The 17,992-nt window shown below is 52.5% G+C and overlaps 3 protein-coding genes across 10 annotated transcripts in view; 1 reads left to right on the top strand and 2 right to left on the bottom strand.

Moving 5' to 3' along the window:
* The window catches only part of TMEM234 (transmembrane protein 234), a 13,754-nt gene extending 10,199 nt beyond the window's left edge, over positions 1-3,555 (bottom strand). For 2 of the 3 annotated variants that reach the window (XR_009565966.1, XR_011377490.1), the window contains exons 1-3: positions 3,437-3,497; positions 2,996-3,147; positions 2,127-2,193 (exon numbers count right to left, since the gene is read on the bottom strand). Coding sequence is in view for 1 of the 3 variants with exons in the window: in XM_060308582.2 (XP_060164565.1) it covers positions 2,127-2,193; positions 2,996-3,147; positions 3,437-3,452 (235 nt within the window). In the remaining 2 variants the exon portion in view is untranslated. Of the gene's footprint in view, positions 1-2,126; positions 2,194-2,995; positions 3,148-3,436 lie in introns of all 3 variants that reach the window. The other variant, XM_060308582.2, reaches the window with a different exon arrangement.
* On the top strand, positions 3,436-11,709 carry EIF3I (eukaryotic translation initiation factor 3 subunit I). Its single transcript, XM_030871198.3, has 11 exons — positions 3,436-3,574; positions 3,662-3,754; positions 5,037-5,124; positions 5,423-5,488; positions 6,645-6,794; positions 6,882-7,009; positions 9,807-9,917; positions 10,025-10,114; positions 10,435-10,508; positions 11,229-11,321; positions 11,451-11,709. The coding sequence occupies exons 1-11, from the start codon at positions 3,572-3,574 to the stop codon at positions 11,530-11,532; spliced, it is 978 nt and encodes a 325-aa protein (XP_030727058.1). The 5' UTR covers positions 3,436-3,571; the 3' UTR covers positions 11,533-11,709.
* LOC115860849 (myotubularin-related protein 9-like) lies at positions 8,101-17,992 on the bottom strand. 6 transcript variants are annotated; one of them, XM_060308511.2, is made up of 12 exons: positions 17,701-17,992; positions 17,411-17,558; positions 17,113-17,238; positions 16,824-17,027; positions 16,117-16,343; positions 14,631-14,792; positions 14,302-14,443; positions 14,000-14,220; positions 12,168-12,319; positions 12,012-12,086; positions 10,773-10,976; positions 8,101-8,756 (listed from the first exon to the last, which is right to left on the bottom strand). In XM_060308511.2, exons 1-11 carry the CDS (start codon positions 17,883-17,885, stop codon positions 10,774-10,776), a joined length of 1,845 nt encoding a protein of 614 aa, XP_060164494.1. In that variant the 5' UTR covers positions 17,886-17,992; the 3' UTR covers positions 8,101-8,756; position 10,773. The 6 variants fall into 6 exon arrangements, 5 of the variants coding, with proteins under 5 accessions (XP_060164494.1, XP_060164503.1, XP_060164509.1 ...); XM_060308520.2 differs by having other exon boundaries at positions 16,824-16,997; positions 17,701-17,990; XM_060308526.2 differs by having other exon boundaries at positions 17,411-17,519; positions 17,701-17,990.

Raw genomic sequence — 17,992 nt, 5'->3', positions numbered from 1 at the left:
AAGTATACATTATGTGCCGGGTGCTTTGTGCACACATCTCATTAATCTTCACAAAAACACTGCAGGAAGAGCATTAGCATCATTCTGCATAGATAAAAGAATCAAAGGCTCAAAGACATCACATAAATTGAGGCAAATTGAGGATTTAAACCAAGGTCTGCCTGACTCCAAAGCCTGTGCCCTTATTGAATCTATTTAGGTGGATAAGGACAAACCAAAACTGCAGGTGAAGCACATTTTGTTTCTGTTTCAGCTCAGACTTGGGCCTTACGGAATTACAGAAGAGAAAAAAAGTCAGCGGTAGGAAGCCAGGTACAGGACAGGCCCCACAAGGCTGGGCCTTAAGTAGAGGTCACCGCAGTCCAGGGTCTGTTCCTTAGTTTTGAAGCCCCGAGGGACTGACTTGCAAGAAACAAACTTCAAAAAGACTAATGGAGTTAAGAACACTGTTAACTTAAAATTTATTACACTTAAATTTTGTAAACCTAAAGCTTTTTAAGAAGATAGATTTTACGTTAAGTGCTCTTAAACACATACAAAAAAACAAAACGAAATCAGAAGCTGAGTTACTAGTTTACAAGACTCATAACTGCCAGGCAGACTGTGCATGTTGGCTTCTCAGCACACTCTTTCCCAGCCCTCCCGGGCCTCACCTGCTTCAGGTAGCGGAGGAGAGAACCGTGCAGCTCCTCAGCCCCTGCGAGGCCCCACCGAGGCTGGCATTAGCCATCCAAGAAACTGACACAACAGCTACCTACTCAGAGCTCCTTCCTTAAGCTTTCACACTTTACATCGAGTGCAGTGGCTGCTAAAGTCTGGTTTGCAACAGGAGATTGGGGAGGGAAGCAGCACAGTACAAGGGAAGAGCAAGGGCACTGGAGTGAGGCTGACCCAGGTTTCCCTATGTCACCTTGGTTAGGTCATTCAAACACTCTGAGCCTGTGCCCTACATGACAAACAGTGATAGCAGGATAACAACATCACCTTACAACAGGGTTGTAAGATGAAATATGATAACATGTGTATATCCTTGGCTGAATGTATCCTTAATAAACAGAGACCACTGTTCTGATTATTAGAATGGGTGGGCGTTAAAGGATACAGAGTAGGTGGTGAGATAATAGGATCCTAAAATTCCAATTTGCTCAAAACTTGGTAAATGGCTAACTGCAGTCAGCTGACCAGAGGGCTTAGCATTCTGGGCAGCAGGGAGTGCCAGAGGCTTTCAAACTTTCCTTTAAATGAAGTCTTATGAGAAGCCCAAAATATAAGACAGATGAAAGCGGAGTGACTCTAGTTGAAGCTGACGTGGCAGGTCTGGAGGTCGGCCTATCCGCTCACCCTCCTATGGCCTCTGAGGGGTTTCCCAGGGCTACCTGGGACCCAAATTTCTGTCAAGTCTCTGGGGGGCCTAGGTGAGACTCCAGGAGAGGTGAAATTCTCATAGCAAAGTTCAAGAGCATAAACTTTAGTAATATGTGGCTTCAAGTCCTTCTGCACGGACATGCAGTGGGACTTAAAGAGAGATGCAATAAGTTGCCCAAAGTTCTGTAACTTCATCTCCTAGGTGGAGACAATCATGCCTACTTCATAGGGTTGAGATGAGAATTTTTTAAAATGTGAAAACTAGAACAGTATCTGACGCAGTAGAGGGCAGTCAACAACAGTGGGGGAAAGGCAATTTATGTTTATTGAGCTCCTCCTGGTACAGTGCGCACCAGGTACTCTGCCAAATGCTTTTCATACACTGAATTTAATGCTCTCAGTGTTATGAAGCCAGTTGTAAAAAATCAAGGTTCAAATAAGGGACTTGCTCAAGGTTAGGCAGGTAGCAAGCAGTGGAAGCAAGAGTGTCAAAGCCAGCCCTTGGCACAGCAAAATGAACCTTCTTTCTTCCTCTGCCACTGCATGAGACTGCCAGGCTTCAAACCAACTCTCGTGCCTGGCAGCATACTCATAACCAGCCCACCGTGCCCTACTGCCCAGAGGAGAGGGTGCAGCTCGGGAACCAGAGACAGGGGGCTCTCCCTCACTCATGGCAACAAGGTGTTTTAGACACCCTCCCCACAGTGACTCTCCGGGTGGCCTCCACCACTAAGCATAGTAGTTCTAACCCAGAGACCTACCTGCTGATGCCAAGGTGAGGTAGTAGAGAAGGGAGCCACACTGGTTGAGGGAAAAGGGCAGCAGGTACTGGAAACAGAAGAAAACTGCAGTCAGTGTGATTGCTTAACTGAGCAGTGCTGCCTTCTTTGAGCTTTGAGATATGCCTTTCCTCGGAGGGAGGGGTAGCTCTAAGGGCCTAGGGCCTAAGCCCTCTGAAAAGAACCCTTCCAGGGCAGAGGGAATGTCACTGAGTGAATTCCATGCCTTTGCCCTGAATGCCCTCCCCCTCAGCCCTGCTGGTTCCTATCCTCCCCATTCTGCAAGTCTCTGAATGCCAGTGTTACTCTCTCCAAGAAGCCCTCCCCTGGTCCCCTAGCTCCAGCCTCCCTCCTGTGAACTCACGCAGCACTTATCTGTACCTCTCTCAAAGCCCTTAGCCCTAAGAGACGGTTGTGTCTATGTCTTGTCTTTCCCACTAGCCTAGACTGGCAGCGTTGGGGTCAGAGGTAGTTCTCCATATCCTGCCTCCCCAGGGCCAATTTGAGCCCTAAGCCCTCCCTCCGGAAAGGTCTGTTGGAAGGATCACCATAATAAAATATTAATAATAGCAGCTCAAAACATCATAGATTTGGGCCCTAATTATGTACTAGGCCCAATGCTAAGTGCTTTATGTGCCTCACCTCACTTAATACTCACAACTGCCCCATGAGATGGTTACATTATTCCCATTTTACAGATGAGGAAACTGAGGCTCAAGGCAGACAAGGAATTCATCCAAGAGCTTCTAGCGAGTAAGTGGTGGAATGCAGATTCTGACCCTGACCTGTTTGACTCCAGAGACCAAATTCTTAGCGGCTACGCCTGAGAAAGGGGTCATTCACCGACGCACCTCAGTATTCAAGAAGAGGGTCTTCGTCTCCTGCAGCAACTGCCGGGCCCACGTCCGCTCATGAACCTGCTGCAGGTGCGAGGAGGCCCGCTTCAGCAGCGGCTGTGTGCCACCCCACAGAGCGGCCACCAGCACCAGAGCCAGCACCTGCCCTGGATGGAGATGCGAGTGACACTCCCTCCCCCGCCGCGCCGCCCCACCGCACGGCCCCAGCCCTCCTCCGGCCTCCCATCCCCAGCCCGCCGCCCCTACAGCCCTTCTTTGCTCTCCAACGCCCCGGGTGTGATTGGCGGGTAGGACAGACCCCGGGAGGCCGGGGAGGTGGATCCAGGAGCCCAGGTTCGGGATTGCAGCAGTGGTCGGGGTTAGGTGATGCAGGTGGAGTAGAAATGAATTCCGGGTGGGAGTCTGGAAGCCTGGGGAGGGGCGGGGCCCGCCTACCCAGGGTCGCCGCCATGGCAACGCCGCTCCTCTCCACTTCCGGGAACGAAGGGGCGGAGACCCGTAATCCGGAAGTTGTGCCAAAGCCTCTTCCGGTTCTGCTCGCGTTCCGTTTTTCCTCGCGTCACCGCCGGCATGGTGAGTTCTCGTGAATTAGAGTTGTTGCCCTGGGGGTCCGGGCCGGGGCCGATTCTGGGCGCTGACACTCCCGTCCTGTCCCCACAGAAGCCGATCCTGCTGCAGGGCCATGAGCGGTCCATTACGCAGATTAAGTACAACCGCGAGGGAGACCTCCTCTTCACGGTGGCCAAGGACCCGGTGAGCGTCGGCCGGAGGGCGAGCCGCCGGGACAGTGCGGAGGGGGCCCGGGAGGGGGCGAGTTCATTCTGCCGGGGCGAAGGGTGGACAGGCCAGTTTTGCCGCGAGAGAGAACCCAAAGAGCGCCCCATTCTGAGAAGTAGGGAGAGACTATCCCGGGATTAGGAGGGCGAGAACATTAAACCTGGAGAGGTGGGAAAGGACTCAGTTGTTGGCAGAAGGAAGGACTAGCCGGGGAGAAGAAAAGTAAGGGACCTTGTGGAAGGGGAAGGGGGACGAGGGTCAGCTTGCTCAGGGAGCGGAGAGGAGACCATTCTGGGGAAGAACAAAACTATTCTACAAGGATAGGGGAGCAGACCACCTGAAGAAAGGGAAAGTTGATCCTTGGGTGGCGAGGGACACAGAGGCCTTAATGAAGATGTTCCTGGTATCATTTCAGTCAGCCCTTTCCTGCCGCTCACTGACTGCAGACAGCCCCTCACAGTACTGCCTTTTGAGGCACCTCCATGTGGAGGAAGTTAACTCGAGTGCCTAAAAGTGAGGGCTCTGAAACCAAACAGACCTGATTTGAATCCTGAGTGCTGCGTTCACTAGCAGTGTGACTTTGAGCATGTCGTTTAACCTTTATAAACTTAAAAGTGTCCCTTCTTACAAAATATGGGTAGTAATAGTGCTTCTTTCTGGGATTGTCTTTAAGATTAATGAGATTATTCAAGTAAGGAGCTTAGTGTGTGTGAATGCCTAATTAATGTTAGTCACCTATATTTTAAATTCCTTAGACAGTATTTTATTGGAGCTACCCTTTGAAGAAGGCGTTACTGTCCTGACCATTTTACAGATGGGAAAACTGAAGTTCAGAGGGGAGAAGCACTAATTTTGAGATAATACAGTGAGATAGTAGCAGAGCAGGGATGGGAACCCAAGCTTCCCTACTACCAACTGCTCCCATTTGGACAGAACACCAAAGCTACTGTTTTGCTAGGCTCGCACCTGACTTGACCTTTTATTTTTCTGAGGGTTTAGGAGTCTGGGGAAGGGCCGGTATAGTGGCAAATGGAGACCTTTTGCAAGCCTCCTGACTCTCTTGCTGCTTACCTGTGGGAAGGAGGAGAATCCAGGAGTTGGTCTTTTTACCAGCAACCTGCTGTTTCCCAAGAGATGAGCAGGAGAGGGCAGAATCTGGCCTAGGTAGAGGCTGCTGGGGGCTCCTGGGGCAAAATAGGAGGCCGTTGCTCTGCCTGAGATGCCTATCACCCTGTCATATTGTCATTGACACCTCCAGATTGTCAATGTATGGTACTCTGTGAATGGTGAGAGGCTGGGCACCTATATGGGCCATACCGGAGCTGTGTGGTGTGTGGACGCTGACTGTATCCTTGTCTTTGCTCTGAGTCTGTGCTCCCAGGGTCTGCCAGCAATGGAGAGGCTGCTGACTTGGAGTTGGGAGTCTGGGTTGCTCTTGTGGGTCTAGAGAATGATGCTACCTGCCTCCTTGGTCTGTTCATCGGTTGGGGGAGCATTTAGGACAAGTTCCAGTTCTGGATGAGGAGGTTAGGATGAGAGAAGAAGGAAGGCTCTCTGGTGCTGAACAGGGAGGTGATTCAGTTGGCCTTCCAGGAGGACAAGGGCTCGGGTGAACTCTGTCATGCTTCTTAACACCCTCTTCAGGGGACACCAAGCATGTCCTCACCGGCTCAGCTGACAACAGCTGTCGTCTCTGGGACTGTGAAACAGGTAAGCCTGAATCCTTCACTTTTACAGCAAACAGTGAGGACCTACAGGTTCTGGGTAAATATAGATAAATCCAGAGATGGTTCTTAGTCTAGGGAAAAAGAGACAGACAAGAAAATAAAGAAGACAGAGGAGAAAAGAGGCATACAGTGAGATATAAGCCATGTTAGAGGAAGCAAAGAGCACTGTGGAAGGCCGGAGGTGGGCAACTGAATGCCTGGAATGGGGGTGGGAACAGCCTGGGAAGGTTTCCCAAAGTAAATATCATATGAGCTGGGGCTTGAAGGATGAGAAAGAGGTCATCGCTCTGGAACATGCAGGAATGAAAGCAGGGCAAGTATCATATCCAAGCCATCTGATCTGGCGGGAGTTCCTGCTTCTTGGGGAATGAAATAGACAGCAGTGGGGAAGCTGAGGCAGGCTAGGGCCAGAACAGGCCTTGAATGCAAACTCAGGAGCGTGGCTTTGTTCTGTAGGATTTGGCATGCCATGGAGGTCCCTGAGCAGGGAAGAGCGTGTTTAGCTTTAGCAAGCCCAGATAGCAGTGGGGAGCATTGGAGGAACAGACAGAAGACAGGGGAGCCTATTAAGCTGCTGCATTTAGTAAACGTTTACTGGTAATCCAGATCTCCCAGGTCTTTGCTGGGCACTGGGGACACACAGAGAAATTAGAGCAGGACTTTGCTGTGGAAGAGTGCATTCTGAGGCAGAGACAGATAGAATGCAGTCCACTGTGAGTGCCACAGTGGCAGGTGTCTGAGGAGGGACTGTGGGGAGAAGTTAAAAGACTTGAGCCAAAGCACAGCAGTGAGGAAAAAAGTGGGGGAGGGCACTAGAGTCAGTAGTGCAGGAGAAACAGTGCAACGTGACGATAGGCAAGTGTATTTTTTTGTTTGTTTTGCTTTTAAAAAATATTTATTTATTTGGTTGCACCAGCTCCTTAGTTGCAGGACGTGGGCTCCTTAGTTGTGGCATACGAACTCTTAGTTGCAGCATGCATGTGGGATCTAGTTCCCTGACCAGGGATAGAACCCTGGCTCCCTGCATTGGGAGTGCGGAGTCTTATCCACTGTGCCACGAGGGAAATCCCAATAGGCAAGTGTAGAGAGAGTCCTCCCTGCAGTGGGCAAGGGCTAGCCCACACTCTGCCTGTCTCCAGGGAAGCAGCTGGCCCTAGTCAAGACCAATTCAGCAGTCCGGACCTGTGGCTTTGACTTCGGGGGCAACATCATCATGTTCTCCACGGACAAGCAGATGGGCTACCAGTGCTTCGTGAGCTTCTTCGACCTGCGGGATCCGAGCCAGATTGGTGAGCCGGTGCTGGGGTTCAGGACTAGAGTTGAGGTGAAGGGCTCGACTCCAGAGCCCAGGGCCTGACATCTGCTGCCCCACACAGACAACAACGAGCCCTACATGAAGATCCCGTGCAACGACTCCAAGATCACCAGTGCTGTTTGGGGACCCCTTGGCGAGTGCATCATTGCAGGCCATGAGGGCGGAGAGCTCAACCAGTATAGCGCCAAGGTAAGGGGGTGGGTAAGGCCTAAGCCCATCAGAATGATTCTCTATGAGAGGCAGGATAAGCCCAGTGGTTAAGAGGGCTGGATTCACATACAGATTTCACCCCTTTCTCATTATGTGATCTTGGGCGTATTACATAACTTCACGGAGCCTATTTATCTGTAAGATGTTTCAAGGATCAGATGACATCAGGTGTTTGAAAAACTTGTCATAGAGTACTCAGGATATGTTACTAATGATCACAGTTAAGCATTCTCCTGCCACTACTGAGTGCCAGGCCCCATGCTAGCCTCTGAGGACAAAGAAGTGAATCAGACACGGGCCCTGCCCCGGGGGAGACAGACTGGCAAACAGCTAGCACGTGGGTCAGATTGTGAGTTTTGCCACCACAGAGGTCTCAGCCAAGTACAGAAAGTGCCCTCTATCACAGAGGAGGTGGCATGTACATTAATCTGTGAAGAATAAATGGAGCTTCAAGCCGGAAGAGAGGAACCAGGACTAGATAGTTTGCGGGTCAGGAGACAAAGGAGTTGTAATTTTCCCTTAGGCAGGAGGTAATCTTCAAATGGTTATGGATGATCAGGTTTTCTCTTTAGAAAACTCTCGCAGGCTAGTTTGGAGAATGGACATAAACTCTAGGCAGTAGTCATGGGGATGTGCACTACCTGACAGTCAGGAGACGTTCAGAGGTGACTGATGAGATGGACCCACAAGAGCAAAGGGTAAAGTCCAGGCTGTCTCAGATTTCAGTTGTGGGTGCCTGGGTTTCTGAAGAATACTGGACTATAATACCATAAAGGTTAGTCAGTCACTCAACAAGCACTGACTGTGGCCCACTAAAGTACCAGGCCTACCTGCAGGAAGGGAATGGGAACCAAGGGCAAAGACATAAATAACGCTTGATGATAGCAAACAGTGAGCTGATCTGTGCCCCCAGATAGGCCTGACTGCAAAGCTGGTACTTGTTCCCTGAAATGTAAGAGCCAGATACATCCCTACCATGTGTCCAAATTAATGGAGGAGACAGAAATACATTCTTCCCTCAGAATAGGTGAAAGTAACTCAGGAAAGGAAATGACAGTCTTCTGAGGGTCTCTGTTTGAGGCCTACTGCTTGAGGCCTTTTAATCATGTAACAAATGTTTACAGAGCACAGGCCAGGTACCTGTCATTCAAAGTCAGTTAAGACCCAGTCCCAGTATCCTTACAGTGGCCCTTGACCCGGAGGGCTTTTTTTTTTTTTTTTTGGCCATGCCATGCAGCTTGTGGGATGTTAGTTCCCGGACCAGGGATCGGCAGTGACAATGCCAGTGAGAGGCTGAGTCCTAACCACTGGATCGCCAGGGAATTACCCCTGGGGGCTTTTTTTTTTTAATTAATTAATTTTATTTATTTATTTTTGGCTGCGTCGGGTCTTCGTTGCTGCGCATGGGCTTTCTCTACCTGTGGAGAGCGGGGGCTACTCTTTGTTGTGGTGCGCGGGCTTCTCATTGCAGTGGCTCCTCTTTGTTGTGGAGCACGGGCTCTAGGCGCTTGGGCTTCAGTAGTTGTGGTTCGTGGGCTCATTAGTTGTGGCTTGCGGGCTCTAGAGCGCAGGCTCAGTAGTTGTGGCGCACAAGCTTCGTTGCTCCAAGGCATGTGGGATCTTCCTGGACTAGGGCGTGAACCGTGTCCCCTGCATTGGCAGGCAGTTTCTTAACCACTGGGCCACCAGGGAAGTCTGCCCTCAGGGCTTTTAATAATCTTGTTTTCTAGATAGAGAAATTGAGGCACAGAGAAGTTTCATTTGTTTGTTTTTGGCCACGCTGCTTGGCTTGCAGGATCTTAGTTCCCTGCCCAGGGATTGAACCCGGGCCCTTGGCAGTGAAAGCGCAGAATCCTAACCACTGGACTGCCAGGGAACTCCTACAGAGAAGTACTTTTTCTTTTTCTTTTTTTTTTTTTTTGCGGTATGCGGGCCTCTCACTGTTGTGGCCTCTCCCGTTGCGGAGCACAGGAGCACAGGCTCCGGATGCGCAGGCTCAGCGGCCATGGCTCACAGGCCCAGCCGCTCCGCGGCATGTGGGATCTTCCCAGACTGGGGCACGAATCCGTGTCCCCTGCATCGGCAGGCGGACTCTCAACCACTGCACCACCAGGGAAGCCCAGAGAAGTACTTTTAAGGGCAGACTCTAAAACTCTGTACTACATAGTCTAGCAGGTTCTTTTAGTGGGAAGGGAAATCAGGAGATGAGACGGCCTTTTGAAAAGACCTAAGAAAAGGATGGACGAGCAGTGGTCCTCGTGACCTGTGACCAAGACCCTACGAGGGAAGGAGATGCGAGTGGATTCTGCCTCTGACTGGTTTTAGGATCTCCAGTCACATCACCTCTCTGAACCTTAGTTTATTCCTTTTAAATTTTCTGTTAAAATACTTCATAGGATTGTTGTGAGGATTAAAGGAAATAGGTGTTGCTCAGTGCTTAGCACAATGCTTGGCAAATAGTAGCCATTCAATAAATATTTGTTGGAAGGATTAAACGGAAACTTCTCTACTGTTACATGATGATTAATTAATAGGTCTGTAGATTTGTCACCATAAGTGTGTGTTTTCCTAGGTAAACTAGCAGTGTTTACAAAACCTGCACACTTGGGCCAGGTTGGGCTTGGGAGTGGGAGTAAATGTTGATTCAGGGGACACTGAGGCAGCCCCAACCCAGACCCCTCCCCTTCATGGAACAAGAAACAGTCCAGAACCCTGGCTGAGCAGTGGGGTAGTGAGGATCAGGTTGGTCAGAGCCTCACTCTTCTTTCTTTTGCAGTCTGGGGAGGTATTGGTGACTATTAAGGAGCACTCCCGGCAGATCAATGACATCCAGTTATCCAGGGACATGACCATGTTTGTCACTGCATCCAAGGACAACACAGCCAAGGTGAGCCCGGGCAAGGGGTCTGGTGGGGCTGATCCCACCCTCCAGCCTGGCTCTCGACTTCCCCCCAAGAAGGCTCCTTTTACAGATTTCTCCCCTGCTTTCTCTAGCTCTTTGACTCCACAACCCTTGAACACCAGAAGACTTTCCGGACAGAACGTCCCGTCAACTCAGCTGCCCTCTCTCCCAACTATGACCATGTAAGGGACCCCACCCGAGCTTCTTGCTAAAGCCTTGGAATGTTTCCAGGATCTACCTGTTTGTCTAGCAATTAAGAAAAGATCTCTGGGGGAAAATGGTGTCAGGCAGAGAGGAGATTGTCAGAGCAGCAACAAGGCTGAATGATTGGGAAGCCCCAGGGGACAGGGTAGGAGGTGGCTGAAGGATGTTTGTTCCTTACCCTTAATATATTCCTAATCTGATGTGGGAGATAATTAAAGGCTTATGGGGTGGGGGGAAAAAAACAGAAAATGGATTTGCCTGCCCTTTGGGCCTGTCTAGAGTTTCTTCTTCCCTTCAGGTGGTGCTGGGCGGTGGTCAGGAAGCAATGGATGTAACCACCACTTCCACCCGGATTGGCAAGTTCGAGGCCAGGTAAAGGGGGAAGGAGCTCTTCCAAACTGAAACTTCATGAAATGTCTTTCATGATGGACACAAATCATAAAACTAAAGAGACTTTCCTTAATTCATTGGCTGCTAGGAAGTGCAGCCAGATTTGTGGCCCTTCTGTGACAAGTGTATAATATAGCAGTTAAGAGCATGAACTTTTGGGCTCGCTCTGAAGCTCTACACATCACTGTAGTTCTCTGTGCCCAATTACCCTTGACTGTATAATGAAGACAATGATAATATACTTACCTCATAAAACTGTGCAGATTAAATAAATGACTTGGGCTTCCCTGGTGGCGCAGTGGTTGAGAGTCCGCCTGCCGATGCAGGGGACACGGGTTCGTGCCCCAGTCCGGGAAGATTCTACATGCCGCGCGGAGCGCTGCTGAGACTGCGCATCCGGAGCCTGTGCTCCGCAGCGGGAGAGGCCAACGACAGTGAGAGGCCCGCGTACTGCAAAAAAAATAAAATAAAATAAATGACTTAATAGTTGTTAAGCTCTTAGAGCACTGCCCAGCACATAGTAAGGAAGACGTTTGGGTCCAATCTTCCCCCAACTTTGTCTTGTTCTGTTCACATTCATTTCCCCTTTTCCCAGTTTCCCCACTTTACAGTTTGTGTTTGGGGAGTGGTACCTCTCGACATGTTTTGGAAGGAGATGGAAAATGAATGAACTGTCACTTCCCACCCCGCTGTCTCCTCCAGGTTCTTCCACTTGGCCTTTGAAGAAGAGTTTGGAAGAATCAAGGGTCACTTTGGACCTATCAACAGTGTTGCCTTCCATCCTGATGGCAAGAGGTAGGGTCCAGTGAAGGGAGCTGAGCTCAGCCCTGGTCTGCCTGCCTCTGCCCCTTTCCCATGCCCTGCCCGCTAGGCCTGCCTCCCCCAGGGCAGGCCTCTGACCGGGCCCTGCCTGTCTCTTTCCAGCTACAGCAGCGGTGGAGAAGATGGTTATGTCCGCATCCACTACTTCGACCCACAGTACTTTGAATTTGAGTTTGAGGCTTAAGAAGCCGGATCTCTGGGAATTCCCTGGCCATCCAGTGATTAGGACTCCGAGCTTCCACTGCACACACACACCACAGCACACCACACCAACACACACACGCACGCGCGCAGGATCTCCACATGGGCCAGGTTCACAGAAGGCTTTGGACTCTGAGAAATAAATTAGTTTGGAAATAAATGGTTTCTGGTCAGAAATTTCGTCAGTTTCAACACTTTCCCTTCTCAGTGATGCCCCAGCAAGCTCATACCAATCATGGATACCTTTATTATTTGGACCTTCTCCCTACACTTTGGACACTTCAAACCTGGAACTTCAGTATTATGGGCTAGGCTGGGTTGCAGGCACCGTCATTCAAGGTCCAAAGGTGCTGAGGGGCCTGGAGAAGTTTCAGGAACATCTCAACCACCATCCAAGGACCAGTACTTAGGGTTGGGGCTCAGAGGCTGAATCTGTTGGCTGAGAGCCTTCTGTCTTCTGACCTGTTGCTATTTGCCACACCTTCTCCCATGCTACCTCTGAAGGCTCAGGTGGATGGGTCCAGCGCAGAAACAGGCCTGAGGAAGAGGAGGAGGACAGGTAAGGAAGCTGAGCAGAGGGGAGAACTCCCCCAGGGAGGAGGAGGGAGAGGGGGTCACCTTGCCACAGTCGCAGGCTCTGGGGCTCCACAGAGGGCCAGATGGCCAAGGGATTGGGGACGTAGAGCGGGTTCCGGAGTTTTCGTTGCTCTTTTGGCTGATTGAGCCCAGACCACAAGGAGTGTGTTCGAGTTCTCACTTCACACAGGCATCTGGAGGGGGTGAGAGAGTGAGCTTCCAGACTCAGCTATGCCCTCTGGGACTCCAGGTGAGGGCGCTGGTTAGTAGGGTGACAGCTCCCCCAGGGCAGTGATACCCTCTCCCGCAGATGACAGTAGCTAGTCAGATCCTGAACTGGGCACTACAATAAAGCCGGAACAAGACAAAGTCCTAGTTCTTAAGGAGTTCTGCTTAGCTTTGCTTTGAAAGGATCAGGGAAGGCTAATTAAGAGTGTGCCATTTGAGCTGGGTCTAGCAGCAACAGTTCACCAGGTGTGCAAAAACATGGAAATACTTAGGGGGAACTGCAGGAGCAAAAGCAAGAAAGTGGGAAAGGGCCCAAGGTGAATATTGATAGGTCTAGACTGATGAGTTAAAAAAAAAGGATGAAAGTGGAGATAATAAGAGCAGTGAGGAAGCTGTTCCAGTGGTCCACGTGGAAAGGAAAGTCTGGATTAGGGTAGTAGGAGGGGCCTTGGACAGGAAAGGACTAAGCTAAGAAATTCTTAGTAGAGGGACTTCCCTGGTGGCGCAATGGTTAGGACTCCGTGCTCTCAATGCAAGGGGCCCAGGTTCGATCCCTGGTCAGGGAACTAGATCCCACATACATGCCACAACTAAGAGTTCGCATGCCACAACTAGAGCCGGCGAGCCGCAACTAAGACCTGGCGCAACCAAATAAATATTTTAAAAAAATAAATTCTTAGAAGAAAAGCTAAATATGAAGGATGGGGGAGAGGGAGGTAAAAATAAGTTTCTAACCTGAATGATAAGCAGAGTTAGTAAAAACAACATGGTGGAGAGGAGGCCACTGGGCAACAAAAGATAACTAAATATGAGCTCTACCTTCTTAGCAGTGAACCTTCCCTCCCCTCATCTCAGTCTGATGAGAGAAAGATGGCTAATGGGAGCTCATTGGTGGCATATGCAACAAGCCAACCAAATAATAAAAATGACTACCACTCGTGTGCCCACTGTGTGCCAGGCACTGTGCTAAGCACTTTCCATATTTTAACTCAGCTAATCCTCACACATGCCCCCACCCCACCTCTAGGCTACTGTGACTATTACGATTCTTTGCTTGCTACTGATGAAACAGATTCAGGGTTGCTTTTGATCGCCCAGCAGGTGAGTGGTGAAGCCAGAATTTGAGCCCAAACAATTTGACTCAGCATTCAACCTCTACTCTATTGCTTCACTAGAATCAACCCTGCAAAGTGGTAGAGAGCCCCAGAAATGACTTTGGCAGCAACTTTCCCCTTCAGTCTTTGTTTTTAAGCTAGGAGTGCACTTGTTCTTGGCTATGGACAGAGTGAGGGGTAGGTCTGAAGGATTGGCCATAGACCCATTTATTTCGGGCTTTGCATAAGTTAGGGGGAAGTGTGAGCTCTGGAGGTAGGATAGGAGAGGACACTCCGAGTTTTTCTAAGAGAGAAACTCGTTTGAAAGGGAAAGATGTCTTTTTTTTTTGGCTGCGCCTTGCAGCTTGCGGGATCTTAGTTCCCCAACCAGGGATCGAACCGGGCCCCAGCAGTGAAAGCGCCAAGTCCTAACCATGGTCCACCAGCAAATTCCCGAAGATGTCTTCTAAGAAAGTAGGCTGCCAATGCAGCAGGTACCCACCCCTGTCCTGTGCCTGCCCTCTGACCCACCTTGACACCCCCTTAGCTCACCTCTCCTTTTCACTGTTGCAGAGGAAGGTGCCGAAAGGGGAGGCATAGGAGTGATCAAACAGCGCCAACAGCATCCCCTCCCCAAACTCCAGCGACAGCGGGAACTGGCGGCCCAGCTGCCACACGCAATCCAGGAAGAGGAGAAAGATGGGTGCCTCGTGCTTGGGGCGGGTGTGGGAGAAGGCCGAGTGAGCACAGCGCAGCTGGAAGGGGTGGCCGGCCTGGGGAGGGGGCAGAGCGATGGGCACAAGGAAGTGGAGATTCTGGATGGAGGGCTAGGGCTGGGCTGGGCGGCCACTTACCTGGATCCACTCTCGCTCTATCAGTTCCTGGAATCCAGCCATGGTTCGGCTCAAGGGGTCTAGGATGAGTTGGGCCAGTGAAGTCACTAGCAGGGTGCTGTCCGTGCCTTCGGCCCCATGCACCAGGATGCAGGCCCCTTCCCTGTGGGCCCAGGGCTTATCAGCAGTGGCCTGTCCTTCCCTGCCTGGGGTAGCCAGGCCAGGAATAGAAAGGGCCCATTTGAAACCTGTATTTGCTTACTGAGATGTGGTTTTGTGCCCAGACATTGAGAGCCCTGCCCACCCTGCCCTCTTCTCTTTCTTGTAGGGCGGCGAGGGGGGGCCCTTACCACTCCATGCCCTGGGCTGCTAGGCAGGCTGTGCTTAGTGCCTCCTTCGCATGTGACAGCCAGCGGCAGCCATCTAGTCGACTAAGCCAGCGGTCCATGCTCTGCTCCGGGTCCCCACAGGCTTCCATCAGGCGCACGAAGCTCTCCTGTAAGGGCCGCCCCCTGCACAAGTGGGAGTCTGGTCATCCCTTCTCCAGCCCAAGCTCTGGTGAGCATAGCCTAGGAACAAATGCTCCAGACCAGTGAGGGAGACATAGAGCCCTCAGAGGAGCCCACCTGACAAGAGGGACACAGGGTCCTTTGGAGAGCCCACCTAATCTGATGGAAATGTTTCCCCAAACTTGAGGAGACCCAAGACCCTTTGGGGAGACCTAGTCTGTTGGGGAAGCATAGCAATGCCTGGGGAGGGGTCACATAGCCCCCTGGAGAAACAGAATGCCCTGGGAAACCCCAATTTGATGAAGGTGTCACAGTACCCTTGATGTACCCTAGTCTGATGGGAGCAACACAGTACCCCCTGGGGAGAACCAGTCTGACAAGAGAAACACGATACTCCTGAGATTCTGGTATCTGCTCCTACTTCCCAGGAACTGTTCTGCTCTAGATCACCAGTAACCTCCTGCCAGAAAATCTAATTGAGACTTTTTCAGGCTTGTTTAAAAGCTTTCAGTGGCTCCCCACTGCCTTTAGGATAAGCTCTGAGCTCATAATCATGGCATTCAAGACCTTTGCTCTGGCCCCTGTCACCCCTTTAGCCTCTCTACCTCCATCTCTCTTTCCCTGCCTCCACCTCACACTCCTCACTCCCACCTCACCGAAGTGCTTGCAGTTCCAAAACAGAACAAATGACTAGGCTCCCTGCTCCTGCACACCTGCAGTGCCTTCACCTGTTCTCAGGGAAGCTTTCTTAGGATGACCTATTCTAACAGAGGGGCGCCTCTTCTGTGCTGCTACTTATCACACTGAATTCTAATTGCCCATTTACTGCTGATCTTCCAACCATGTCTGGGCTGGCCACCATCTCAGCCTCTGTGCTGGGTCAATGTTGGCCGGATCAATGAATAAACAGAGTTTTATATTCTGGATAGGGGAGCAGTCCAATCTCAAAGCACAAAAGTCCCTCAGGACCTTCTACCAGCACCTGGAGACAGAGGGAGCAGATAACAACTGTGCGGGTACAGCCCTCAAGGGCAGGGCTGGGACCAGTGCGTGTGTGTGTGTGTGTGTGTGTGTGTGTGTGTATGGTGAGGTTGTTCCTGGAAGAGAAATTTCAGTTCAATGTAAAGAAGTGCTTTTTCTACCCAGGCAGAGTTGGGGTGCCTAGACAGGAATGAGCTCTGTCAGTGGGGACATGCCTACCTGGCAGGATGGTTACCAGGAAAGACCTAACAGTCCTGGAAGTTCCTACAAGACCGCCCTCCCCCTGCCCCCATCCATGAAGAGTCCTGCACAAAAGAACCTAGGAGAGGATGGGAAGACCCCTTACCTCTCCAGGGGCCGGTGCAGCCGTTTCCAGCCCGGGTAGGCGGCCTTGGCCTCGGTGCCGCCGCCAGTCATGCGGGCCTGTTTGGCGGCCTGGGCCGAGCGCGTGTCCACGATGACGCCCCGGGCCCCCGGGCGAGCCTCCGCCAGCACAGCTCGCAGCAGCTCCTCGTCCGCAGCGCAACGCAGCTTCTGGGGCCCGGTCAGGGGCTGGCTGGAACGTAGGAGCACCTGCGGACAGGGACTCAGCTCGGAAACTGTACCCACCAGGCCCCGGTTCAGGGACTTCGCTCAGGGGATCCCTAGGCCGGGTTTACACACTGGAGCGGGTCTAGAGCTGTATGGGGCGTGGGGTGGGGGGGTAGCCCAGGAGCCCTGGGAGCGTCGGATCGGGTCTGGGTGGGTTGTGGCCAGAGGGGGGAGGGACCCGCTGGGTAGAACGTGGGCGGGTCATGGGTTGACAAAAGAGGGACAAGGCTTCAGTGGGCCCAGACCAGCCGGAGGTGGGGCCAGAGATTGGCGAGACTCGGAAACCAGGGAGAGGGGCGGGGTCAGGATCAATGAAGGCAGGGTTGAGCTGAGTGGGCGGGGCCAGAATAGGGCCGGAGCCCGGGCCGAAGCCGGGCAACCAACAGGCCGGCCAGTGTAGAGAAGAGCCAAGAGGGACGCAGAGGGTCCTAGCGGCGGGCTCTGGGGAGGGGTGGGGCTCACGGTTCCGCGGGGAGCGTGGTAGTAGCTGAGCACAGGGAAGCGGCCTCCCTGGCGGAAGCGGGCGCTGCGCGCCAGGGCATCGTCGTCCACGGCGCGAGGCACGATTACCGCGCGGGGGTAACTGGGGCACAAGCTGAAGTCCTCGTTCGCCTCGCTCAGCCGCCACGCTCTGGTCTGCGGCACAGGGAGGGGCGAAGACCAGGTCTAGGGCACACAGTGAGTGCCCTGTCCCCGCTCCCCTTCCAGACCCGGCTCTCCCACATCCCCAGGCCCCCATGACTGCGCCGACCTCGCGAGCTATTCGCTTGTAGTAGCGTTCGGGTGGGTGGAAGTGCCAGGCTTCGCCCAATCTCAAGCCCTTGGGACGGTAGAAGAACGGAAAGGAGGTGATGACCGATTCCAGGGAGGACAGCGCCTGGGGAACGAAGGCAAGGGATCTGGGAAAGGTCGGAATCCAGCCCTCCGCTCCGCAGCTCCCGCCTCTCCACGCACTCCAGAACACCCTGCATCCGCGATAACGCTGGATGCTGAGTCCCCTTGTTACGGGATAGGGTAGCTTAAGTGCCCCTGGTGCAACCCTGGCGTACCTCAATGGAGCGGGCGATGTCCAGCGTCGCTTCCACGCCCTCTATGTCCAGCTGCAGCACTCGCAGGTCCTTACAGCGCAGCGTGATGGTGCCGGCGTCACCCGCGACGCTGGGGATGGATAAACTTAGGCTTAATGTCCCCTGACCTCTACCAGAGGGGAGGAGAAAGGAGTTTCTTAGGATTGTACGTTATGCAGGGGGGGCACCAGCTCCAACTGCGCTTGCCCTTCCCCCTCTCCCTGCGGAGCCATGCGTTCCCAGACTACGGGGATGTCCCCGCCACGTCTCACCGCTTCTCGATGGAGTCGACACTACGCAACAGCAGCAGCCACAGGTCTGGAGTCGCCTGGGGTCCTGGCGACAGCAGCAGGTGGTGGCCGGTGACGCAAAGCGTGCCGCGCAGCGGGGGCATCTCCGGGCCCCGCAGGAGCTCGACTTGGGCCTGGCCCGTACGGATCAGCTCCGAGAACTCCATTCCTCCAGCGGTGGGCCTGGGACCCGGCAGAAGGACAGACTCTAGGAGCGTCAGGCGGGGTGAGCGCGGGCTCCGAAAGGGACAGGAACTGGCTGGGCAGCTGGCGA

The sequence above is a fragment of the Globicephala melas genome, chromosome 1 (assembly GCF_963455315.2).
Source record: "Globicephala melas chromosome 1, mGloMel1.2, whole genome shotgun sequence".
NCBI lineage: Eukaryota > Metazoa > Chordata > Mammalia > Artiodactyla > Delphinidae > Globicephala > Globicephala melas.
The sequence above is the reverse complement of the archived record's forward strand: the minus strand, read 5'-3'. Positions and strand labels throughout refer to the sequence as shown.

Excerpts from the sequence above, each read along its gene's own strand:
- EIF3I (XM_030871198.3), top strand. Across the intron at positions 6,795-6,881 it reads GCGGGATCCGAGCCAGATTG|ACAACAACGAGCCCTACATG; the intron begins GTGAGCCGGTGC and ends TGCCCCACACAG. Across the intron at positions 11,322-11,450 it reads TTCCATCCTGATGGCAAGAG|CTACAGCAGCGGTGGAGAAG; the intron begins GTAGGGTCCAGT and ends GTCTCTTTCCAG.
- LOC115860849 (XM_060308511.2), bottom strand. The coding sequence starts at position 17,885 with ATGGAGTTCTCGGAGCTGATCCGTACGGGCCAGGCCCAAGTCGAGCTC. Across the intron at positions 17,028-17,112 it reads ACAAGCGAATAGCTCGCGAG|ACCTGGTCTTCGCCCCTCCC; the intron begins GTCGGCGCAGTC and ends TGTGTGCCCTAG. Across the intron at positions 14,793-16,116 it reads CTGCACCGGCCCCTGGAGAG|GGGGCGGCCCTTACAGGAGA; the intron begins GTAAGGGGTCTT and ends CCACTTGTGCAG.